The 26,034-nt window shown below is 48.8% G+C and overlaps 2 protein-coding genes across 5 annotated transcripts; both read right to left on the bottom strand.

Moving 5' to 3' along the window:
• Positions 1-5,808: 5,808 nt before the first annotated feature.
• LOC132445583 (interferon alpha/beta receptor 2-like) lies at positions 5,809-15,293 on the bottom strand. The gene is made up of 6 exons (XM_060035667.1): positions 14,920-15,293; positions 13,988-14,169; positions 13,528-13,673; positions 12,454-12,613; positions 6,939-7,057; positions 5,809-6,176 (listed from the first exon to the last, which is right to left on the bottom strand). The coding sequence occupies exons 1-6, from the start codon at positions 14,928-14,930 to the stop codon at positions 6,141-6,143; spliced, it is 654 nt and encodes a 217-aa protein (XP_059891650.1). The 5' UTR covers positions 14,931-15,293; the 3' UTR covers positions 5,809-6,140.
• A 511-nt stretch (positions 15,294-15,804) lies between these two features.
• crfb2 (cytokine receptor family member b2) lies at positions 15,805-26,026 on the bottom strand. Of its 4 annotated transcripts, XM_060035657.1 has the most exons (13): positions 25,835-26,026; positions 25,683-25,714; positions 25,332-25,449; positions 24,946-25,075; positions 22,554-22,729; positions 22,004-22,158; positions 21,598-21,763; positions 20,397-20,506; positions 20,136-20,225; positions 18,860-19,023; positions 18,366-18,483; positions 16,431-17,983; positions 15,805-16,373 (listed from the first exon to the last, which is right to left on the bottom strand). In XM_060035657.1, the coding sequence occupies exons 3-12, from the start codon at positions 25,390-25,392 to the stop codon at positions 17,345-17,347; spliced, it is 1,809 nt and encodes a 602-aa protein (XP_059891640.1). In that variant the 5' UTR covers positions 25,393-25,449; positions 25,683-25,714; positions 25,835-26,026; the 3' UTR covers positions 15,805-16,373; positions 16,431-17,344. The 4 variants fall into 4 exon arrangements, with proteins under 4 accessions (XP_059891640.1, XP_059891641.1, XP_059891642.1 ...); XM_060035658.1 differs by lacking the exon at positions 20,136-20,225 and having other exon boundaries at positions 25,683-26,026; XM_060035659.1 differs by lacking the exons at positions 18,366-18,483; positions 18,860-19,023 and having other exon boundaries at positions 25,683-26,026.
• Between the last annotated feature and the right edge of the window lie 8 nt (positions 26,027-26,034).

Consider the following 26,034-nt stretch of genomic DNA (forward strand, 5'->3'; position numbering starts at 1 on the left):
CAGTGGGTGGTCGTGGCCCTCGTCTGCCTCTTCCTCTGTATCCCTGGTTCTGGTACTGTGGCTGCAGCTATTGTGGCTGTTGGTATTGTTGCTGCTGATATTGTTGCAGCGTGGCGGCCATCACGTACCCAGGGTAATTGGTGGGTTGGTATCCCGGCTGTAGCCATCCAGGTGGCGGGGTCCCCTGATACGCCGGTGCCAGGTACACTGCGTATGGTGTGGCCACGGGAGCTGGTGCTGTTGTTGCCGGGGCTCGAGGTGTTGGGAATGTTGATGACTGGGTTGCTAAGGGCATCATGTTCAGGGGTTCCTGGGTGTCTTTAGCTTTTTTAAGCAGCAGGGACATCTCTACTTGCTCCTGGGGAGAGACATTTGGCTGCTCGTCTGGGAGATGAGCTGCCTCTAGGGTTTCTGCCTGTTTCGGGTCCTGCCCTCTGTTTACATACAGTGCAGGCGTGGCCTATATAACGTATGATATTGTGGGTCGCGTAGGGGATCCTGGCAGTTAATTGTTTTCAGTTGATGAAAGGGGTTTTTGAAGTCTTTTGTTTGTTACTAGGTTAAGTGGAGTTGTTGTAGCACTTTATATCCGAATTATCTTATCACTTCAACTAACTATAAATATAAGGAATCGGGGAGTCCGGAACAAGTATTGACGGAGACTTTATTGCTACCCACAAACAAGCAACAGGAAAGCCGAATGGTTTGCAAAGCACTAACGGTCCCGCTCTCCCTTATCCATTCAAAGTGAGCTGTTTTGCATGCAATATGACCGTCCTGGTATATGCTCAAAATGGCCTTATATGGCATGGACGGTCAGCCTTACATTCCTTTAGGTATGTGTTCATCTCCTGTAGTTAATCTAAATAATGGGAGGATGTCAGTAGCCTGGGCCCCAGACTCCTTGTGGCCTTATGAGGCCCTTGCTCTGAGTCCAGAGGTGGTTTCTCTACTTTCCACCATTAATGTATATGCCTGATGTATATAGGCCTGATAATACTCATAGTTAATATAAAAGTAATGGTTAATTTCTCCCATAGGGTTAATGGGTCCGGGGTGTTATTTAGTTGTGTGTTGTTGAATGCTAACATGTGTGTTTATCGTTGTCGCCACCATCACTGACTATGTCATGTTTGTTCATTGGGTGTGCTGTTTTCTCATGCGTTTGTGTTTGGAATAAAAGTAGCCTGCAGTCGTGCGGTGTATGGGACGCATACACGTAGAGTTAAAACCTGACTGTGTGCTTCTTGGTCGCCGCTACATTGGTGTCAGAAGTGCGATTTATTGGAACCAGGGAACTGGAGAAAAACACCTTCCCCGAGTGGGGTTTGCCGACGGCGCGTCCTAAGGAGGAGGACGTGGAGGAATGGCCCGGCGCGACAGCAGCGCTATACCACCCAGCGGCCGTTGGCAGTGCCACAGGACCGGCGGCGGCCGACCGACACCTGGTGGCCAGGCTGCCCAAATTTTCCGGGGCGACGCCACTGGAGCCTTACCTGGCGCAGTTCAAGATCGCCGCACGGTACTGCGGCTGGAGCACGGACGAGTCCGCCTCCCAGCTTGCCCTTGCGTTGGAGGGAACGGCGGTGCAGGCTCTGCTGGACCTGGCCCCAGCAGACCAACGGGACCTCCAGGCCCTGACCCGGGCCTTGGAGAGGCGTTTCGGGCAGCGGGTGGTCGTGAACCACAGCCGGGAGTTGCTGTTCACCCGCCGCCGCCGGGAGGGGGAACGGTTGGGGGCCTACGCAGCGGACGTACAGCTGTACGCCCAGCCGGGGTTATTCCGGTTTCCCTGCTGCGGCTAAGGAGGAACTGGCCCTTAATTTGTTCCTTGAGGGACTTGCTCCGCCGCGGCTGGGTCAGCACGTCCGCCTCGCCGGGCCCCCAACCTCAGGTGGCTCTCGACGTGGCGGAACGGGCGGAGCGGGAGTTATCCGACCTGCAGCCGTCCGATGCCTCCCGACCTCACGTCCGGCGGGCGGACTACGAGCCGGACAAGGACGGGGAGGAGTGTTTCCAGGCCTGGACTTCGCCCCAGCGTCCCCGACAGCGTCCGCCACAGCGTCCACCAACCGACAACCGACATGAGTCCGGAGCTGACCGGAGCCGTTTCCGGTGCAGGGAGCCAGGCCACCTGGCCCGTGACTGCCCGGCATCGGCAACACAGGCTAGACCATCTTGTCCAGCGGGAAACTACGTCGGAGCGGCCCAGTGAGGGGACCACCACTCCGGATTCCAACGCCTCTCCACGGTCGGTGCGCTCTGGTTGGCGGTCCGGGCCGCGCCAGGGGCCTTTACCTCCGCTGCAGGATCGACGGCCGACCCTGCACGGCCTTGGTGGACACTGGGTCGACCTTCTCCCTGGTGCGTCCGGGCATTTTTCCGGGCACCACCGGCACACTCTCGGGGGGTGGACGTGACCAGCGTCCGCCTGACGACCGTGACGGAACAGGAGACCGGAATACGGGGGCTCTGGCGGCCAGCGGAGTAGTCGCCAGGTTGTGCCCCGGGAGCATTGGCCTCTGGCCGGTTCCTGCATTCCCCGCGGCCCTGTGTCTGACGTCTTTCCTTCCGCCGAGGCCGACAATGCGCTTTGGCTGCGAAGTGGAGTTGGCCTCGACGTACAGCAGAGTCGACAGCTGAGGCTGTTACTCGAGGAGTATGGGGACATTTTCGCGGCCCGGGATGAGGACTGTAGGCGGACAGGCCTGGTGCAGCATGCCGTCGACATCGGCTCTGCTCGGCCCATCCGCCTGCGGCCCCACTGATTAGCACTGGCCAAACGACAGGCGGCGGAGGAGAAGGTCCGCGAGATGGCTGCCGGGGGGGTGATCAAGCCCTCGTCCAGTCCATGGGCGTTCCGGCCGTCCTGGTGGGGAAGAAGGATGGCAGCTGGAGGTTCTGCGTGGACTACCGGCACCTCAAGGAGGTCACTCGGAAGGACTCATACCCGCTGCCACGGATCGACGACGCCCTGGACTACATCGGGGGGTCTAGCTGGTTCAGCTCCCTGGACTTGTGTAGCGGCTACTGGCAGGTGGAGTTGGCGCCCGAGGCCAGACCTAAGACTGCGTTCACCATCGGGCAGGGGCTGTGGCAGTTTCGTGTCATGCCGTTCGGACTATGCAACGTGCCGGCGTCGTTCGAGCGGATGATGGAGAGGGTGCTGGCGAACAGTCGTTGTGTCGTGTGCCTGGATGACTTATTGGTGCACACCCGCGATTTCGACCGGGCGCTGGCGAACCTGCGGGAGGTTCTTGAGGCCATCCGCCGGGCCGGGTTGCGGCTGAACCCTGCCAAATGTTCCCTGCTGGCCAGGGAAACGTTGTTCTTGGGGCCCGTGGTCAACGTGCATGGCGTAGCCACTAACCCGGACAAGGCGGCAGCGGTCCGGGACTGGCCGACCCCCGGACAACACCAGTGACCTGCAGAGTTTTCTGGGCCTGGCGGGGTACTACCGCCGGTTCGTTAAGGATTTTGCTACGGTCCCCAGCTCCCTCCACCGCCTAACCGAGGCGGGCCGGCCATATGTCTGGGACAACGCCTGTGCCACGGCCTTCGCCCGACTCCAGGCGGTCCTCACCGAGGCCCCGGTCCTGACTTACCCCGACGCTGGCCGTCCCTTCATCATAGACACTGATGCCAGTAACGTGGGGGTCGGTGCGCCGGGGGTGGGAGAAGGGGGAACGTCCCTTGGCCTACTTCAGCCGCACTCTCAGTCGGGCGGAGCTCAATTACTGCTTGACCCGACGGGACCTTTTGGCTGTGGTCTTGGCCGTGCGGCATTTCATGCCATACCTGCATGGCAAGCCTTTCCAGATCCGCACTGACCATGCGTCCCTCACTTGGCTCCTCAGTTTTAAGAACCCTGAGGCCAGGTGGCTCGATGGCTGAAGGTTTTACAGGAGTATGACTTCGAGATCCAGCATCGGGCGGGGCGTCTCCAAAGCAACGCCGACGCACTCTCCCGACGGCCCTGTGCAGTCCTGGAGTGTCGCTACTGCCTGTGGCAGGAGGAGCGGGCCCATGGGTCTCCGATGGTGGCGGCTCTCCGGACCACCGAGGCTGACCGGACCATCGGTGAGGTGGAGGGGTGGCTCCGGCTGACGGCGAGTCAGTTGGAGCAGCAGCAGCAGGCCGACGACCCTGGCGTTGGTGAGGGACTGGCTGGAGGCGGGAGTGAGGGCCTGAGGTGAAGGCCTACCACTCCCAGTGGGGATGCTTCCGGCTCCACAACGGGGTGGTCCACCGCAGCTGGCAGGACCCTAGGGGTAAGGGCGACATACTGCAGCTGTTGGTGCCCCATGTGCTTCGTCCCCAGGTGCTGCAGCTGGTCCACGGCTCGGTGGGACCGGGGCTCTAAGGGAACGCCAAGACCCTGCATAGCCTGCGGGGGCGGTTCTACTGGCCGGGCTGTCGACGGGACGTTGAGCTGCATGTCCACTGCTGCGACACCTGTACGGCGCAGAAAGGGCCTGCCCAGCGCTCCCACGCCCCGCTCCAGCAGTACCTGGTGGGAGCACCGATGGAGCGGCTGGGGGTCGACGTCCTGGGGCCGTTTCCAGTCACCGACTCTGGCAACCCTCGTGGCCAAGGACTACTTCACCAAGTGGCCCGAGGCATATGCGGTGCCGGATCAGAGCGCCGCCGCCACCGCGGAGAGGCTGGTGGAGGAGATGTTTGTCCAGTCACTGCACGCCGGCTGCCCTCATGTTGGGGCAGGAGCTCCGGACACCGGTGGACTTGGTGTTAGGGGCATATAAAAATCACCCATATAAAACTCTTGTCCCACTGTTGGAGCCATTTAGAGGTCTTTTGTGTTGAATATTTTTAAGTAAATATATTTTGAGTCTAAGGCTAAAAGTATGAGTTATGAATTATAAAGTGTATGAAATATTAGTCAAACTTTCATTCATATGTATATTTATGCACTTTGTGATGACGTGGTGATTAGTCTGTTGTGTCACCTGGGGAAGTAGGTGTGTCACGCTCTACCTAGAGCCTATTGGAGGCCCTCATGTAGGGCAGGCTAATCACTGTAGTTCGGGTTTGGAAGGCAGAGAGCCAACAGTTTTCTGACCGCATTAGTTCGCATTATTATCGCATTATTTCGCATTATTGGACACATTTTTTACGGATTATTTTACACTGAAAAGCCCTTTTTGTCCAATACGAAAGAACCCTGTTTTGGCCGCAAACAGATACATTGTTTGGAGTTTTTATGTTTAGTTATTTTCCTGGAAAGACAACCAGAGTTATTGCTTAATAAATGAATCAACACCAAGTTAAACAATCTCTGTGCGTGCTTCTCAAGAAATGTGTGTCGGACTACCTCTGCCTCAGGAACACATAGGGCTAACAAAGGGTTCGCCACTTCACCCAGAGTAAAGGAGTTCTTTAAGACGTTGTTGAAGTCCTTCTGCTGCTGTGTCGGCTTTGCCCATGGGGACCTGGACTAACGGGTTCATACATGGACCCGCCCAACAGCAGCTGCTGGCCTGAGTCCAGTGTTGACCACCCCAAAAGCAGCTGCCTTGAGATTAGTTGGGACCACCCCAAAGGCAGCGGACCTGAGACTAGTGTGGACCAACCGGAAGAGGTCCGCCTACTAAACTGTCGTCCTATGGGGGCCTGTGGAAAGCCAAACTGTGTACAGTAATCAACTGCTTCTAGGAAATCGAGGCAAGCTTCCAGCCGATGTATCTTCCAACATGTTTAACTGCATTCATACTCATGACTTAAAGGAACTCAAGTCATTATATATCTGAAATAAACATGGCATTTAGATAAGCTGAATGGAAACCTTGATTTAAATATTATCAGTTTGTTCATTATGACAGTAAACAAACAGAAAGAAACGTAATGGATCTAGAAGATGTACTTTACTGATTTATAGTGGCTCACAGCTTATTAGTAAATGGATACAGTTATACAAATGTTGAAAGAGTTAATTAACATTAAAATATGGCAGCATATTGAGGTGTGTGCTACTTGTCTGTAAGCAACACATCAAAGATGAAAAATGAAAATAAAATAAATGGACAGAGGTCAGAACAGCGACATTAAAAGGAAGATTTATCCCCATCCTTCTTCTTCTGCCCATTGGTCTCTCAGTGAGGGCCAGACATGAAGAGGAGGCTTCACTGGGCTCCGTCATCACAGAGAGGGCTGAGAGACTATCAGAGACGCAGAGAGAGAGACAGACAGACAGACAGACAGACAGACAGACAGACAGACAGACAGACAGACAGACAGACAGACAGACAGACAGACACAGAGACACAGACAGATAGACAGACAGACAGCCCTGTTAGAGGGGCATACAGATTTTCTTGCAGGATATACATAATCTTGGGGTATACATAATCTTGTGAGGATATAATGCTGCTGAGAGAGAAAGAGAGAAAAGATAGATAGAGGAGAAAGATTATCATGTTTGGAAAATAGAGAATGAAACTGTACAAAGGGGGGGGGGGGGGGGAAACCCACGAGAGGATTAGAAAGTGAGTCAACAGGAGCGGAGCAGAGCAGAGCAGAGAGAGAGAGAGAGAGAGAGAGAGAGAGAGAGAGAGAGAGAGAGAGAGAGAGAGAGAGAGAGAGAGAGAGAGAGAGAGAGAGAGAGAGAGAGAGAGAGAGAGAGAGAGAAGCAGAGAGAGAGAGAGAAGCAGAGAGAGGGCGGAAGTGGAGGACGTGCACACAACTGGTAGACATGAGACAAGAGCATCCTGCAGCGCACAGTGTCTATGAACCCCCCCTACACGGGGAACCCCCCCTCACACAGGGAACCCCCCCTACAGGGCCCCCCCCCCCCCCTCCCACGGGGAACCCCCCCTACATGGAGAACCCCCCCTCACTGGGGGAACCCCGACTCACACATCCTCAACCACAACAACAACAACAACAACAACAAGGAGCGGTTTCCATGGTCCCAGCCTCACCCCCTCGGGGTCCCGGGTCCCGGGGGCGTGCGGCCCAGCCTGGAGGCGGCGGCGGAGGACCAGGAACCCAACGAGGGCCGCGGCCAGCAGGCCGGAGGCCCCCAGCAGGACCAGGAGGACTGGGGGAGAGGAGGAGAGGGTGAGGAGAGAGGAGAGGAGGAGGAGGAGGGTGAGGAGAGAGGAGGAGGAGGAGGAGGAGGAGGAGGGTGAGGAGAAGGAGGAGAGGAGGAGGAGAGAGGAGGAGGAGAAAGGAGGAGGAGAGGTGAGAGGAGGAGCAGGGTGAGGAGAGAGGAGGAGAGGAGGGGAGAGGAGAGGAGGAGGAGGGTGAGGAGAGAGGAGAGGAGGAGGAGGAGAGGAGGGGAGAGGAGAGGAGGGTGAGGAGAGGAGAAAGGAGGAGGAGAGGTGAGAGGAGGAGCAGGGTGAGGAGAGAGGAGGAGAGGAGGGGAGAGAGAGAGATGAGGAGAGGAGGAGCAGGGGGAGGAGAGAGAGAGAGAGAGAGAGAGAGAGAGAGAGAGGAGGAGGAGGGTGAGGAGAGAGGAGGAGAGAGAAGGAGGAGGAGGAGGAGGAGGAGGAGGAGAGGAGGAGGAGAGAGCAGAGAGGAGGTCCAGGAGGATGGGGGTGGTGGCACTAGGACTCAATAAAGGGGATTCATTGTGAGACTGTCCGGGTATTATATATTATTATATTATAGATTTGATTATTAATGATTATCAGTCTGGCCTTCAATGGGCAGAAATAGATTTCCAAATATGGGCACGGGCTGACCATCAGAATGAACCACTTGGGGACGTTCTCACTCTCTTCACCCTCTCCGAATCCGGTTGGATTCGGAGAAAACATATTCTCCTTTGGAAAGCCTACCGTACAGATTTATTTATCTTTTATGATCGCTGTTCAGTCTATTTGTTATCAAATTGCCTTTTTTTTTGTTCCATTGGCAGACTGCACTATTCCCTGTTCATCACAGACTGATGCTCCCTAGCACTGATTGGTCCCGTCATCACAGACTGATTGTTGGAGCCATTTAGAGGTATTTTGTGTTGAATATTTTTAAGTAAATATATTTTGAGTCTAAGGCTAAAAGTATGAGTTATGAATTATAAAGTATATGAAATATTAATCAAACTTTAATTCATATGTATATTTATGCACTTTGTGATGACGTGGTGATTAGTCCATTGTGTCACCTGGGGAAGTAGGTGTGTCACGCTCTACCTGGAGCCTATTGGAGGCCCTCATATAGGGCAGGCTAATTACTGTAGTTCGGGTTTGGAAGGCAGAGAGCCAACAGTTTTCTGACCGCATTATCGCATTATTTCGCATTATTGGACGCATTTTTGAAGGATTATTTTACATTGAAAAGCCCTTTTTGTCCAATACGAAGAACCCTGTTTTGGCCGCAAACGGTTACATTGTCTGGAGTTTTTATGTTTAGTTATTTCCTGGAAAGTCAACCGGAGTTATTGCTTAATAAATGAATCAACACCAAGTTAAACAATCTCTGTGCGTGCTTCCCAAGAAATGTGTGTCGGACTACCTCTGCCTCAGGAATATATAGGGCGAACAAAGGGTTTGCCACTTCACTGATAGTCCCTCCCCCTAGCGCTGATTGTCATATCATCACTAGTCTCGCAAAGCCAGACCAAACTACAGCAAGTAGAATGTATATCATCACAGACTGATCCCCCTGATCTCCCCCTAGCGCTGATTGGTCCGCCCCCTAGCGCTGATTGGTCCTTTCATCACAGACTTATAGTCCCTCCCCCTAGCGCTGATTGGTCCTTTCATCTTAGGGAAGAGGCTTTCAACGGACTGGACTGAGAGAAACAGAGCGTGAACCCAATCCTCTGTCGTGGTACCCAGTAGCGGTTCCTGGCCGAGCTCACCAGGGAGGCAAACATGAACGCGCATTCATGAATGCGCGCAGTGCACCCTTTTCTACACAGCATGCATGTCTTTTCTACACAACTTAAAAAAATAAAACATACTCGCGTGACGCGTCGTTTGGAGGCGTCGTTACCCTGCGTTCACACCAAAAGATGCATTTGCTGCCCGAACGCGTTGACGCCGAAGTTTTGCGGCGCAGCAAAAGTTTTGCGGCGCAGCAAAGGTTTTGACGCGCAGCAAAGGTTTTGACGCGCAGCAAAAGTTCTGCTGCGCCGCAGTTTTGCAGCGCGGGAAGTTTCGCGGCACGGCAAGTTTTGCCCGCTGTGCTTCTGAATTCATTCACAACCATGGCCGACATTACGAGCATTGCATGTCTTTACCTGTTGTGGAAGAGGGAGAGACGTCGGAATGACCGTTGTTTATGGGTTCATGAGACCATTCGGAGCCTGGAAGGCTGGTGCTGCCTGGCACCAAACTGGGTTTTGTTTGGGGTTGTTATTCTAGCCCTTTAGCATACTCATAGTTTAGTTTAACTGTAAACACAACTACACTACAGAATGCTGATTTGTGGGGTTTTTCGAGTTACTAAATAAATGTAACGGTAGTGAACTCTATGTCACTCCAAGGGAGTAACACTGATTGGCTGTTACGGCATGTCACTCAGTGGCAACGCCTCAGTGGCAACGCCTCAGTGGCAACGCCTCAGTGGCAACGCCTCAGTGGCAACGCCTCAGTGGCAACGCCTCAGTGGCAACGCCTCAGTGGCAACGTTGTCATCCCGCGTTTGCTGCCGAAAAGTTGAAATATTTCAACTCGAGCAGCATTTGACGCACCGCAAAATACGTGAACGCGCCCGCCGCCCGTGCCCGGCAGCGGGCACGGGCATCCCGCGCTGCAAATCAGATTTTGCCGCGCCGCAAATCAAATTTTGCTGCCGGTTTTCTCGGCAGCAAATGCTGCGGCAGCAAAGCAGCAACGCGTCTCTACATTCACTTTGAATGGGATCGTGCCGCGCGTCAACTTTTTGCATCTTTTGGTGTGAACGCAGGGTTAGAGGATAATAACTAAAATAAACTAGACACTTAACAGTGTATCAGCAGAGTACAATGCTTCTAAACTTTTAATTAAACGTGCAGCCAAAGTTCAACTTCATAAAGTCAAGTTCATTCATGGTGCGAGCGTGCTGCTTAAATGTAATGCATGGCATGGCAGCCTACAGGGTCAACGACACGTATCTTCCAATCACATAAATAAAATATTGTGGAAATTGCATTAAATGGAAAGAGACAATTCCTCACGTTGGGCACACGAATGCGTGACTCGTTTATTTTGTTAGAAAACCAAAACAGTAAACTAACATTTAATGGGAAAGCCATCCCTGAACAACCAAGACAGAGTAAACGATATGCATACAACAGTGTCGATTATATTAATTTCTCCTCCAGGTTGTACTTTCTTAATGTTCCCGTTCCAACTTCAGTTAAAGCCGCGGCATCTCTTTCTGCACTGACATCCTCAAATCCTAAGAATCGTTTGCACGCATTCCCTTTCTCATTCACATTATCTAAGGATGACAGAGATCTGACACTGGCAGGACACATCAGTTGTATCGTCAGCTTGCACGGCGATGAATGGAGCTGCACTAATTTCGCGATCGATGTCTGCCTTGATCACCATTGCTATGCTATGAATGATGTCGTTCTTTATGGCTTTTGATGTCCCTTTGAAAACTGTGGCTGATTCTAGATGTTCAGCTAGCAGGATCTACCTCACAGTAAGACTCCACCAATTCAACGTAATTCCCCTTATTAAGGCTATTCAGCTGACTCATTGTGCCCACGGAAGGCCTGCTCTTGCTTCCCAAGGTATACCACTGCAATAATCATTTTACGTAGTATCTCCCGATTTCTTCTCACAAGTCCATTGTGGCGCTGGGTATCGATGCTAGCTGCCTGGCTGAGGGCTTCATCAAAACTGCACACGTCCAAACAGTTTCAACTTTAAGTTGGAATTAATGTGGCTCTTTGACTTGCCATGTCTCTCCATGGCTCTTTTCAAGTTCTTCTTTAAGTCATCAAATCCAATGCTAATCCATGGGTTAGATGTAGGTGATTCATCAAACAAAATGCAAGGCCAGCAGAATAATTTCCGATCAGAGCCAGCTAGCCATTCCGTCCGAGCGTAGTTCTCCTCCTTGAAGCTTCGTGAGCCACCTGCTTTTGTGGTCTGGATCAAGTTCAGTCTCGGTGTTGGTCTTCCATTCTCTTTATGCTCAAACTGTAGCCTCGAAAATTGTGTTCTTGTAGATATTGAATTATATTCTCCTCCATGTTGATATCGTTGTTAGTCGTAATCTTTCTTAGCCGCGGCAACTGACTAGAAAGAACGAATTTGCTCAGAACATTATTTAAAAAAAATACTGATTTGTGATTGGTTGCAAGGAGTGGATGAGGCTGGCCTCTCTTCCTATGTTTAATATGGTATTGATGATTTACCTCGCAACAGTGAAACTGAATTGTGATTGGTTATTTTTTATTCTCAAAGGCGGCAAAAGTGAGTTTTGGCCCCTTTGCCTCCGCTCCCTTCAGTGGCCTAGCCTGGCTCCGCCCGCCTAAGTACTTCCGCTCAATTAGAATTTCCCTTCAGTACTAGGTCTGGACCTGCTGTATGTAATTTGGTTTTCTGGCGCTGTCACGTAAAAATTGTACCGGGGGCGAAAATTTTACCGGCCTACGTCATCAGTTGTTGACAACTGATTTGATTGGGTTGTCCGTTGCCGGGCAGGTTTCAAAAAACATTCGGCTCATGTTTCCAAAGACGAAATAACATAATACAGATAACAGATCGCTAGATAACACTTGTTTTTACTTTATATTTGTATTGTATTGAATTGTTTAATCGAATTTAGCTAGTAAACTGAGTGTTTAAAGCAGGTTTCAAAAACCTGTCTTGTCACGCTCAATGAAGGAGTGCAATGAACGAGCATGAAAGTTCGCGAATGTTCAAGAACCTTCCTACGTCATTCGACGCGATCGCCCGTTTCCAGGCAACAGACGATCGCGTCGTCCGTTGCCAGGCAGGTTTGGAATTTGTCAACAACTGATGACGTAGGCCGGTACAATTTTCGCCCCCGGTACAATTTTAACGTGACACCGCCACAGCGTGCGCCCAATCAGCGAACAGAGGGCGTGTCTGAGAACAATGACAATAAAGTCATTTATTGTGCAGAGTGATTGGCAGATCCAATCATTTTAAACTTCAACAGACACCCGCCTTCAAGTGAGTTAACGTTTGTCAATTGATCAGGTCCAGACTCTCTGTATAAATTAAATGAAGTGAAGTACGAGAGTCTGGTAGAACAAGGGTATCAGTGGCCAACCCTGGACACAAAAACAACATGCTGAGAGTAACGTCGGCCAGCCTCCGCGCTTGCAAAGGCACTTCGCAGTTGTTGTTTTTTAACATTTTCAACATTTTCATGTAATTATTCTGTCATAAACACACATTGCACAGAGATAATTTTGAAAAATAAATATTCTTTAATAATAATTTATTTTAATTTTTTTACGAAAATCACGAGGAGGCGTTGCCTCCGTTGCCTCCTCTAAGGAACCGACACTGGTGGTACCTGAGCTGTTGTTCCTGGGAGGGCTGGTGAAGGCACAGTATTTAACAGGGGCCGATTTCTGTTTGATGAACGCCACCATGGACACCATCACACAGTACTCCACCCCGGGCTCCAGGTAGCCAATCACAGTCTTCTCTTCGTAGTCGACAGACATGTGGAACTTAAGAGCGGGCAGACGCACACACACAACATGTTTATACCTCATCGTTCACAGCCCTTATTATAATAACGCTGATGGACAAAACCTTAAAGCTATTTCTGGGTTCTCCTTTCAGGTGTTTTCCTGATTTCAAGACCGTTTCCAGACTGACTTCCAGACTGACTTCCTGATTAACTTCAAGACCGATTTCCAGTACGATTTACAGACTGATTCCCTGCAGAGCTCGCCCTGGTCAGGCCAATCCATCCCAACTGTCTATCTGATACGGGGCGGGTTTCGTACAGAGCCGCCCTACACAGGAGCGCTGTTGAGGAATCCTCATAAACAACTAAGATGGTGCCGCTGATGTGTCACAGGTTCCGTGGCTCTGATTGGCTGAGGGCCTAACCACTGCTTCCAGAGGCGGTTTGCACCCGTTGATAACGCCCCTTTGAAATCAAATGAACAGAGAGGTTTGAGACTATTACGCATCTGCGAGCTGGTCTGGTGATGTCAACATGCTAATAGACGACAGGATCTAAAAATGTAAAATAACCAAAACAAACCACAGAAGGGTGGATCTACCTCACCGATCAAATTTCATTTGTCAGGAAAAATTTAAAAGTATATTTAGATCTCATCGGCCAAACTAATGAACTCAGTCTAGTAAAGGATTACAGAGTATGATCTGAAACCCAGCCCCTCTGCTGGGGTTCAGCCACTGGCCCTCAAACCCCCCACCAACTGGTCAACGAGCAATAATTCAGTTACAATGAGGAGTGCTGAGCTAGCTAAGAATTATGTTAATACGACACCATCTGCAGTAGAAACCCGTACAACAATAAAGATATTCTCCTGAAAAAGAGGAAGGATTAAAACCCTTGTTCTCTGGGGGCCAGAGGGGCCCTTGAGCCCCCCCCCCCCTGTGCCTGTACCTGTACTCCGTCCCGGGTCCTGCGTACAGACAGCAACATGTGTCTGTAGCGCTCCAGCTGCTGCCACCTGCTGGTCAGAGGTCGGACCTGCAGCACCAGGCAGTTCCCACAGCCGGCCACCGACACGTCAGGGGGCCCCACAGCCGCTGGGGGGGAGGGGGGGCAGAGAGAGGGGGAGGTCAGGAAGTAGATCAAAATACTTCCATTTAAGCACTAAGGAACTTAGATATTTAAATAAATATTGTTAATAGTCTAATGTGTGTGATGTGTGTGTGTGTGTGTGTGTGTGTGTGTGTGTGTGATGGTGTGTGTGTGTGTGTGTGTGTGTGTGTGTGTGTGTGTGATGGTGTGTGTTTGATGGTGTGTGTGTGTGTGTGTGTGTGTGTGTGTGTGTGTGTGTGTGTGTGTGTGTGTGTGTGTGTGTGTGTGTGTGTGTGTGATGGTGTGTGTGTGCTCTCACAGTGGGTCATGGGCTGGAAGAGGCCCGAGGTGGCCCAGTCCGAGGTGCTGCCAGCGGGGCTGTAGGCCTGGGCGCGGGCCTGGTAGCGGGCCCAGGGGTCCTTCATGAGGCTGCTGAGCTCACAGGTCTGGCCGGGCTCCAGGCTGGAGCAACGAGCTGCTGGCTTCCACACGCTCTTCCTCCTGGGAGACGAGAGGAACGGCTGAGGGGACGGTCATATCACTGCTTATCGGTCGATCGCTCAGATGAGGAGAGGGGAGAAGGCTTTGGAGCTGATTCAGTGTTTATCCAATCCCTTGGAGGTTACATCCGATTTACTGAATGCCACAGTGGTGGTAACACAACCAAGTGTACTTGAACTAGCATAAGTGTACTTGAACTAGCATTAACCTATCCAGATGTTCCTAAACCAGTCCCTCACATTTACATATCCAGATGTTCCTAAACCAGTCCATCACAGCTACGTATCCAGATGTTCCTAAACCAGTCCATCACAGCTAAATATCCAGATGGTCTTAAACCAGTCCATCACAGATACATATCCAGATGTTCTTAAACCAGTCCATCACAGCTACATATCCAGATGTTCCTAAACCAGTCCATCACAGCTACATATCCAGATGTTCCTGAACCAGTCCATCACAGATACAGATCCAGATGTTCCTAAACCAGTCCATCACACCTACATTCCAGATGTTCCTAAACCAGTCCATCACAGATACATATCCAGATGTTCTTTGTGTGTATGTTTTATTATGCGTCAGTATTCAGGTCTGTTATGAAGCAGTGTGTGTTATAATTATGTGTAAGTATTAGTGTGTATAGTATAATAATGTGCAACTGTGTATGTACAGTATGATAATTTATAAGTGTGTATAGTATAATAATATGTAAGTATTTATGTGTACAGTATAATAGTATAGTAGGCCTACCGGACTTTCATCACCTGAATCCTGAAGTGTGTGTGACCTGGGGTCTCGGACCCGGGCAGGAAGTGAAGAGTGTGTTCCAAGTTGACCGAGGTGATTGACACGTTGGTGGGGGCAGGGAGAGAGATGCCCACTCCTAGAGAGAGAGATAGAGAGAGAGACACAGACAGACAGACACACACACACACACACACACACAAAGACGGAGAGAAATCTAGAAATCCAGTTGTCTCATCTGTACTGTAAATCTTACAAGTTACTCAGATAGCAACTATAAATTCATAATTATTCTTAAACAAATAGTATTTGTTGAATTCCCCCCCCCCCCCCCTTCTACCGCAGGTGAAGTCCTTCTTCACCATTCAAGCCAATAGCAACGACTGTTGCTATTGGTGTTGCGCCTCATGTGTTGCGCCTCATGAACTCATAACCCTCCCATATTACCGCAGTGGAGCAGCAGCAGCAGCGCAGCCGCCCACGGAGCCATGGTATTCAGTCCGGACGCAGGCAGGGAGGCTGAAGGTAGGGGGACCGAGCAGAGGCAGGGAGGCTGATGGTATGGGGACTGAGCAGTGAGCGGTAGGGAGTCATGCCTTGGATTTCAGGAGCAGGGCTAAGTTTCATTTTGCCTGTAGTCCCACCCCTAGGTGTTTTCAACAAACAAGTCGATGAACTGCCAAGCTGAGCGCCACACACAGCTTAGATGTACGCTCCGAGGAGACATGCGTAGCGAGCCTGGACGGTTTTCCTCTTTAAATGAGCTGGTGGATTTCTTGTGTAACAGGCTGTTTCTATGTGCAGGCTGGATTCACCTAGTCTTCATAAAAAAACTAACAGTGAGATGAGATCCCTTGTTGACTCATGTGAAAGAAACCTTTTGAACACTAGTAAGTTATCGTTGTACTTTTATTTGACATTGTTAGAAAAGGGTGAAAGATATGATTAATTAGACTGGTATAAAAGTAGAAATATATGAAATGATTATGGCATTGACTGAATGTTTTCAACAAGTACTTTGATTGTGTGTGAATAATAAGTGTAATTGGTACAAAATACATGTGTATTTGAGTGAGTATGGAAACTGTGTTTTTGTGTGTAAATACTTTGAAAATACAGGACAGAATTATTATTGTAACAACACATTTCAGTTTTATAGAGGACCATGTGATCATCTAGACTGGATAGATCACAATTCTGATTCCGATGCAACAATTTTGAATGTAAGCAAACACAATAAATGTAATTCAAAATCAAACTTCCATCCTATAATTATTAACACTTCTTAAACCAGCTTCATCCTAAGGATTGCTGTGTGAGGACCCACTGTGGTCGAATACTGTGTTCCAGCGCAGGCAGCACTCTGCTGACTGTCAAGAGTCGACCCCAAGGGACGTCCCGTTATTGTAAAATAATACTTAACTAGCTTAACAGAACTTTCATCAATAATACTATTTGGGCTATAATAATAATAATACATTTAATTTAGAGGCGCCTTTCAAGACACCCAAGGTCACCTATAGCAGCTGAAGTTAAGAATGCTTTGTAGATATTGGTATTGCGTCATCAAGGAAACATCTGGTCACTTGTCCAATCAGACCGTTATGTAATGAATTGATTTGACAGGCAGACGTGTCCCGTTATTAACAAATAAAGCACAACCTTCAAACCTTATTGACCGGTCAGAATTAGGTAGTCAACAATGCTATGGCATAAACATTTCTAAGTACAAAATAAATTGGAAGTTAATGGCAAAAGTATAACAGTTGACCAACTCAAAATGGGTTGGCCTTCACTTGTCTGTGAAGGCCACTTGGTGAACAGTTCCAGAAGACAGAGTGTGAGAGGCAGAGGGACGCAGGGTTCCCCCGTCCGCTACGGAGAGGGACCCGTGGTGCATCGGGGTCCGGAGAGGACGATTCAGCCACAGCAAGAGTTGATCTACCAGCGCTGGCCCAGTCAGTTTTCACTGTCCAAAAGGATAACCTATATCTATATACCGCCCCTTCACTACTGAGCTGGGCCGAAGTGCAACCGCCGGTGGACATGCGCCATAAGGATAAACAAATGGCCTTTCATAGGTGGCTACAAAATGGCCCAAAAATAACAAGGTCCATCGCAATCTTAGTGAGTTTCAGAGCATAGGGTTCAGAGCTTAATCACTCATACTTTGGAAAGATAAGGTTTTGAACCTTGGCCGAAGGAACTTGGAACACCAAGTTGTTACCTGAAGACTTTCGATTCAGTTAAAATGAGAGTAGGAATTATTCCCTGGAATGTAAATCTAGTCCTATAGCTTTAACCAAACCAGCAGATTAATCTACGTGCTCACCGGTAGGAGGTCATCACACTAAAGACAAAGAAAAGGTGCATTTGTGGTATAATGAAATAAAACAAATTAAAAAAAAAGTTTAGAGTTTGTCAGCTCGGCCTAACGTCTCAAATACCCGTCCTGCTCCTCCACATCCACGTCCTCATCCTCCACCGAGATGAGCGTTTCCATGGAAACCTCTTCCTCTTCGGCCGTCGGTGGCAGCGTGGCCGCGTCTTCGAGGTGACCCCCCAAGGTCAGCGAGAGGAGGTTCACGTCACTGCAGCCCTCCCCCGAGCCCACCCCAGGCTCCGCCTCCGGCGACGGTGCCGGTGGGTCTGCGCTACAAGCAAGGTGCAAAGCATGCTGGTCCCACGTTGTCACAGCAACCGAGCCCAACGTTTTCAGAGCAATGGCACGGAGCTCGGACTGCAGTTCAGAGTGACGCCATGGTGTGCCGATGGCCGCTAAAGGAGCGACCGTGTGAAGAGATGGAGCCAGGAGGGGGCGTGTGGAGAGGGAGGACGATGAGGAGCACGATGAGAAGGAGGAACAAGAAGAGTCCACGTGCGGCCCGTAGCCTCCCAGGGACCTGGCGCTCCCAGCGGTGGAGACCCCCTCCTCTTCGCCGCTGTGGTCCACCCGCGCTACACACTTCCCCCCAGCAGAGGGCGCCGCGGCCCCCAGGTGGATGTGGGCGCAGACGCGTTCTTTCTGCGGCATTGCAAGCCTCTCCTCTACCAGGGGATTGATGAATATCTGTGAGTGACAGACAGACGGACAGACACAGAGACACAGAGAGACAAACACAGAGACAGAGAGAGAGAAAGAGACAGAGACACAAACAGACACAGACACACACAGAGACACAGACAGAGAGAGAGAGACACACAGGCACACACAGAGATAGAAAGATACACACACACTCACAGAGAGACACAGACACACATAAGACACAGACAGACACACAGAAAGGGGAAGACAGATACAAAGAGAGACACAGACACAGAGAGAGGGAAGCGACAGAGACAGAGAGATTAAATTAAAATATCAATAGAGACTATCCCTTTTCAAGTCATTATTGTTAGAAACACCATAAACAAAAGAAATAATATGACTGTGAGTCATATATTCTCCTCACCACTGTGAAATAGTTCGACTCATTGAACACAGAGCAAAACATGAGGTTGGGAAGTGACTCATCTCTCCACCGCCACACACAGCTGCACTCACAGGAAGTGGAAGCGAAGCTGATCACGCTACTTACACCCGCAGGGGCGCCGGAGTGCCCGTGAAAACAATATACATGAACACATGTCCAAACACACAAATGTAGATTATTCAAATAAACTGGTTTGCGAACAAATTACTTGATGGCTAACAATGTTTATTTGAATAATACACACGTGAATATCATATGTGTACGTGTATTCTTAATATACCTGCAAATAACTGAACCCCTTGACTTGAAGGTTATCAAGTCAAGGGGTTGTTTTTTTCAACCAACATTTTTATTTGTATCTTATTATAAAAGCATGGGTGTTCGTTGGGTAGGGGGCTAATCAGTGCAGGAATGCCAGTCCAGCTGTCTGAAGAGGGAGGACCCCCACCGTGGCCTCAGGCCTGCACACAGACGTCAGAGCAGTGTACAGTAGTCGCTGAACCCACGCGGGGGCTGGTGTTAGCGACAGTGGAGGGCGGTAGGAAGTGAATTGAGAAGCGATACCAGTTCTGGTAATAGCTGTTCCTGCCCCGGCCTGCTGCGAGTGGCTCTGCGGGTTGCGACACGCCTCTGCCTGCTGGAATCGGATTCAGCCACGACTACACGGCTCAGTCATTAGTAGAATAATCTAATAATAAAAATATAGAAATTTAAGGATTTAAAATAATCAAATATGACTTTTTACAAATCGATTTATTTGTGCAATAACCTGTCAATCCTGAGCCTCTTAACAATTAAGCAGTCAGACTCCTGGAGAAACACACTACCCCCCAACCATCCACACGCACTCCACAACAATAGACTGGTATTTAACCATCTATTGTATTTGCACAGCATTTATCTATTGCACAATAACCCTACATGTGGCTGCTATCACTACCACTTGAACACCCTATACTTCACTTTATTGCAAATCATTACTTGTTATCATTATTGATGCTGCTACTTACTTATTTATTTTTATACTTATTTTATATTTTTTACTTTGTTTCTTTTCATATGGTTTCTTATCTGTATTTATTTATTTTATCTTGTACTGTTGCTGCTATGTGAATGTTGAGGAACCAAGCCTAAGAAATTTACTCTTGTGTACTGTACAATAAGATGTAATAAAAGTGATTCTGATTCTGAATTACTTTTGTGACGTTGTTTGCTGTTGCTTGCGTCTGAACACCGAAGGTTATTGAAAGTCCTAAATTAATGTAATTCAATGTATTTCTTGAAAGCCTGACACACAAGATAATAAGTAAGAACTGTAAAGCGATTCAGAGATTGCTTCGTTTTTGTGGGGAACAATACGATGAACCACCTGACCCACTGCAGTACAGCTGTCTGGTACCAGGACACACTGAGACAGGGCGGCTCCCTGTGGGTGTCGTCAGGAAACGGTTCAGCAGAGTAGCACCTTGATTCACGTACAGCCCACAGACAAACCGCAGCACATGCCTCATTGTCTGTCTGTCTGTCATTTTGCAAAAAAATTATAAAAGCTTGCAATCTCTGTCAAATATAAATGAAATATTTAATCTTAAACCTCCTGGAGAATGTCTTAAACAACGACTATGCACCGATGCACACCAGCCATGTTTTAAAGAGCAGACGACCTGTGTGCTGTCGATGTCTACACGCTGAAGGCTGTACTGGACTAATTTGGGATGGAAACAGGAACCCGTGAAGAAGTACGCTTACACAATGGAGGTGAATCTGAAGAGCAACCATGTAGGCCTGTTCACAATCCCACCGTCTGTAGGCCGTTACGCCGGCACCGTGAAATCTGAACTGTTTTAAAATACAGCAGGTGATATTTAAATGCAACATATCGCCATGCCCCACCTGCTAAAACGCTCACAACAGTCGGCCAAAGCGCTAAGGTGACTGTAGAAACCACACCTGCTGCTGATGACGATGTTACTATGACAACAGCATGGTTACCACAGTGCCAGAACGTACCAGGACAGAGGGGAGGGGTTTCTTCAAACAGACCACACCGGTCTGCACCAACAGATACAAGACGACCACCAGCAGGACCAGAGCAAGGAAGGAGACCACCAGAAGGACATCTGAGGACACAAGCAGGGACACGTTCACGCTGTTGGATGCACACGGACAACTGGAGACACATGAGATAGACACATGAGATGGAGGGATGAGATAGACACATGAGATAGACACATGAGATAGAGGGATGAGATAGATGCATGAGATAGACACATGAGATAGACACATGAGATAGACACACGAGATAGACGGATGAGATAGACGGATGAGATAGACGGATGAGATAGGTACATGAGATAGACACATGAGATAGACACATGAGATAGACACATGAGATAGACACATGAGATAGACACATGAGATAGATGGATGAAGAGAATAAGATAGATACATGAGATTGATAGGTACATGAAGATATAGATAGATATGAGATAGATACATGAAGATAGATACATGGAGATAGGTGCGTGAGTATACACTGCATGTAAACAGTAACATGAATATAATAATGTATAACATATATTCTGATGCACTTACTGCGTGTGTAAACTGATGTACAGTGTACATACATATACTGGTATATGTATATACTGCATGCATTTACTGCTGTATAATGTATATTCCGGTATGTACATATGGTTCCTGCAATATTGGTTGATCAGAAGTATATTAATCAAATAGTATTTTATAAATACTGTATTGTATGCATTGTATTACTGCAATAAACTGTCAAGCTTCCTATCCTTCCTCAGAAACGTTTTAATTTATTTATTCATGACTTTTTTTATTATCCCCCCACTGCAGAACAGCAGTCTGTAACTTCGCTATACAGACACTGAGACAGGGACACTTCCTGTGGCGGTCGCCTGGGCAACCGTGCAGCTGAAAGTGACATCTTTAATTCACGTTCAGCCCACAGACAAACCACATCCCGTGCGTCATGTCTGTTTCTCTGTCTTGTGTACTGTATAATGTATATTTTGGCATGTATATACTGTTCCTTCACTATTGGTAGATCATCATTTGAACGTACGGCGTGTACATTGTGAATGATTAGAGCCACCGCTGTAGCCCCTTGAGGTTGTGGATAACGAGATATTTAATACATAAGGCAGTACTCATACGGGCGCCACATCCACAGCCCTGGGCCCACCTGCAGAGCGGACCCCCGCCGTGGGGGTGGAGGCACACGTGGGCGGGCTGAAGGGGAACTCCCTGTGGGTCTGGGGGTCCCGGATACGGACCGAGACGCAGTACTCTCGTCCAGGGGCCTGGTCCTTCAAAACATGGCGCTTCAGGGACAAGGTGCGCTCCAGGGACTACACACACACACACACACACACACACACACACACACACACACACACACACACACACACACACACACACACACACACACACACACACACACACACACACACACACACACACACACACACACACACACACACAGGAAGAGACAGTCTAAGTCTGGAGACCTTGACGTATTTGACAGAATCTGTGGCAGTCTGAAAGCGCTTGGCCAGCCCCCCTCCTGTTGGCCCAGTGCTCCCCCTCACCTCGGCCGGCTGGCTGCCGGGGCTGTGGGTGGTGACGCGGAGCTGGTACTGGAGGCCCTGGTAGAGGGCCCTCACGCGCTCCAGGGGGGGGTGAAGGTCCACGCACAGGGAGTGGTCACAGGCGGCCAGCGTCAGCAGCGGGGAGGCCAGCTCACCTGAGGGCAACGGGAGGTTGGCTACAGAGATAACTCCTGACATCATCGTCGCCACAGGATTGGTTTTGTTGCGGGAAAATAATGAAAAGCAATTGGCTGGAGGGGCAACTCGTTAATGCGACTGATGAGCATTACGGAGGAAGCGATGAAGACATCCCAAACAGCGTTGGCAGGATAATGATAATAAATCTACCCTCCCACTACTTGCCCACTATGCATTTCAGTCTAAATTTGTGATCTTTAAACAATTCAGAAAACCCTCAAATAACATGGCCGTCAGAAGGGTGGTTATACTGCATCTATGGCACAAGAGGTTTCTAACAAAGCACCGTTTTTTGTTTTTAATTCTACTTGTTCTTTTACTCAGAATCCTTCTAATCGAGGCCACCACTTACCGTCTTTGATGGGCTTAAAGCCGGTAGAGTAGGCCTCGGGGGAGGCCTGGGACTCTAGTATTGCAACAACCATGCTGTAGTACACATGTGTGGGGTTAGTGAAAGCTCCGGTCAGGTCGCAAACCAGCGGGTGTTTCACAAGGACACAGCCTGCTACGGGCACCCAGGGGAGGTCCCTGTAAAGACGGACGAAAAGCATCTCATACACAGAGCCTGTGTAATGCAACAAGACCAATGTGTGCTCCGTTTAGAGGGACTGCCCTTGTTCTCTAGACCAGCAGCCCCCCAACATAGGAAAAATATGGACTATAGTAGTAAATGTGTTACAAGTTGTTCGCAGGTCATTGTACCCAGTTTGCAAAGAAATAAATAACTTAAAGCGTTACCGGATGCTCTCCCGTCAAATCATCTTGTCTGCGTCTAATACCCATGAACTGGGAAGGACTAGATCTGGAGCCCTCTGAACACGGCAGGTGAAAGAGCATGCCAGTGATGGAAGTAGAACTACTGCTGGAGAACCAGAATGATGGCCGCCTTCATGGTGTGTTGGAGTAAACAACTATGGCGACATTCTGGATTAAGATCACAGCGTAATATCCTGAGATCACCACAAAGGCCCTGAAAACGGCCCTGATTGAAAACCCTTATTTGCAACATCCTATCTTTGTGAAGCAGGGTTGACCAGTCGCCATTACCCCGAGATGGGGCAGTCTAGTTGCAGAGATCCAAGCCCAGGGCCCCCACTGATCCAGCCGTACAGACAGTTGTGTTTACATGGGACGATTTGCTTTAGTTGCTCCCTGTCACATTCATTTTTTCTGGAGCATTATTGCCTTGTAGCTTAACGTTTAATAACATTTGTTTAAAATGTAGAAGCTAGATTCTGATGTGCGTCTTTAATCTCCAAGAGTTCAGGAGCGCAAGGAAGAGTGCGAACCGCTGCCCTAGACTCTGTGACACCTTCATTCCTAAACTGGGTTTATCTGGTATCTGACTGGGAGGCATGAATCCCTCCCTCTGAAAGGGGGGGGGGGTGTAGGGTTATATCTTCGATGACTTTTTAAAGGCCCCTATATTACCACCAGAAGTGAATGGGAGTAGCCATTACAAGCCGTTTTCTAATATTCACCCAGATGAATGGTGGCTAGAACAGTCTACCAGCCTACCCGATGGACTGTACCAACTGGTTGTCTTATCTCTCCATCATACATCTATGACATTCCAGTTTGTCATGTTGCCAAGTCACAGGGCAGGGAAGGTTTTGAAATGGCTTGTAATGGCTAATCACATTCACACATGGTAGTACATAATATGGAATGGAGCCCTTTCACAGTTACAAATTGTCTACAAATCCAACCGTTACAACCACTGTCAAATATAACTATTCACCAACTATAACTATGTTAAAGCTCATCTCACTAATTAGCATGCTGACCTACAAACTCCATAACAGCCTGGAAGTCAGCAATACAGTAAAATTACATTAAGAGTTTACATTGGGTTTTACCAGTGAGATACACGGAGATGGAAATATTAGTTTTGCTGTCTAACGTGATACCATTTAAAAAAAAAGACTTCTTTAGTTTAGATGACGAGAGGAATTCAAAATAGGATTAGGATGGGCTGGCACCACAGAAACGGTAACCTGTATGGACACGCGTGTGTACCATGTGTGCTCTATGACTCAAGCTAAATAAAAACCTGAAGCCCTAAGCACACTGCCGTAGGGACAGACGCTAGAATATGGCTTTCATGGACTTTAGTCCTCAACGAAGCAAGTACAACAACAATAGAGCTCTACCTCTCGGTGGGGCTCCCCTCAAAACATTAGAGCTCTACCTCTCTGTGGGGCTCAAAACAATAGAGCTCTACCTCTCAGTGGGGCTCAAAACAATAGAGCTCTACCTCTCTGTGGGGCTCCCCTCAAAACAATAGAGCTCTACCTCTCTGTGGGGCTCCCCTCAAAACAATAGAGCTCTACCTCTCTGTGGGGCTCCCCTCAAAACAATAGAGCTCTACCTCTCTGTGAGGCTCAAAACAATAGAGCCCCTACCTACTCTCCTTGGGGGTGCTCCCTACGAAACATTACAATCAAAAAAAATTCTTTGATCGCCCTCTTGGGCTCAGGTTGACTTCGGGCTTAAGCCACAGAACCGAAGTTGGCTTAGCTCGGCAAAAATATCAATACATAATTCTCTCTCACAACAAACATAATAGGCCTACATGCCATGAATACTTTGAATACAATATAAGGAAGCGCGCGCACACACACACACACACACACACACACACACACACACACACACACACACACACACACACACACACACACACACAATTTCTTCTGAAGCTATCAGCCAATTTAATACTAGAATAATTGACACACACTCACCGTTCACAGCTCACCGAGACGTTGTAGGCCACGCCCCTCGGCGTCCCAGGACCGCGTTGCCATGTCAACAGGTGAATAAAATGACTGGAGGTGACATTCACGTTGACCGGCTTAGGAAGAGGGACAATTTCTGGACCCACACACACACACACACACCTTTTCAGTTGGCATTGTAGGAAAAAGGTTTATGCATTTGATGTTCACATGTCATCCAAAAAAAACGACAAGCAACTTTCCTAAATGTCCTGTCGCTCCATAACGTATAGCCCTTAATTCCACACACAGAAGCTCCAAATGTATAGGGCTACCCAAGGGTAAAGCATAGAGAGGAGTTCTTGATAACTTGCAGTGGAGGCTAAGTGGAAGTGGAGGGTATGAGGACTCACCTGAGAACACCTGAGAGAGCCAGGCGAGCATCAAGAGGATGAAGCCTGGACCCACTGCCATGTCAGTCCCACAGCGTTAGCGAAGGGATCAGACTCCCCGTGCCGACATATGCCGACCCTGTCAGTCACAGGGACCTTGTAGTTAACCTTACTTTGCGCAAAACCTTGCTAACGATACGTACAGTACTTTTAGTCAAAATGTGTTCTCTCCCTCTCTCTCTAATCAAATCTTTCTCTCTTTATCATCGAACTGCTGTGAGATCATATCGATCAAATTGTACACGATCGCTGAGCAGTGTCTTTTAACTAGATATATGGAGTATATTATATAAATAATGAAGCTGGTCTTACCTAGCTTTGATTTTAACATCTGTGATCCACACCTGTATCGATTAAAAAGGAAAGCATACTGGCCAATTTCAACATCTGAGGAGCATGTGGCAGATTATCACAATTTCGGTCACTGCCTATATGCTAACAACAGGCTAAAATATGATAAGCACCGTTTCTTTCGTGCTGAAGATGATCCGTCTCTTAAGGAATGTTTGCTTTCTTTCTATGCTGATCGTTTTAACTCTGTATTGTGACACTTGGTGGAGAACTTCTTCAAAAGTGAGCTACATGATGATAGCAGTGGAGCGGAAATTACAGGAAGTCTCGTGACATAGCACATTCTTTTCTATATTTGCATGCACATACAATG

Source organism: Gadus macrocephalus, chromosome 17 (assembly GCF_031168955.1).
Source record: "Gadus macrocephalus chromosome 17, ASM3116895v1".
In the NCBI taxonomy this organism is placed as follows: Eukaryota; Metazoa; Chordata; class Actinopteri; order Gadiformes; family Gadidae; genus Gadus; species Gadus macrocephalus.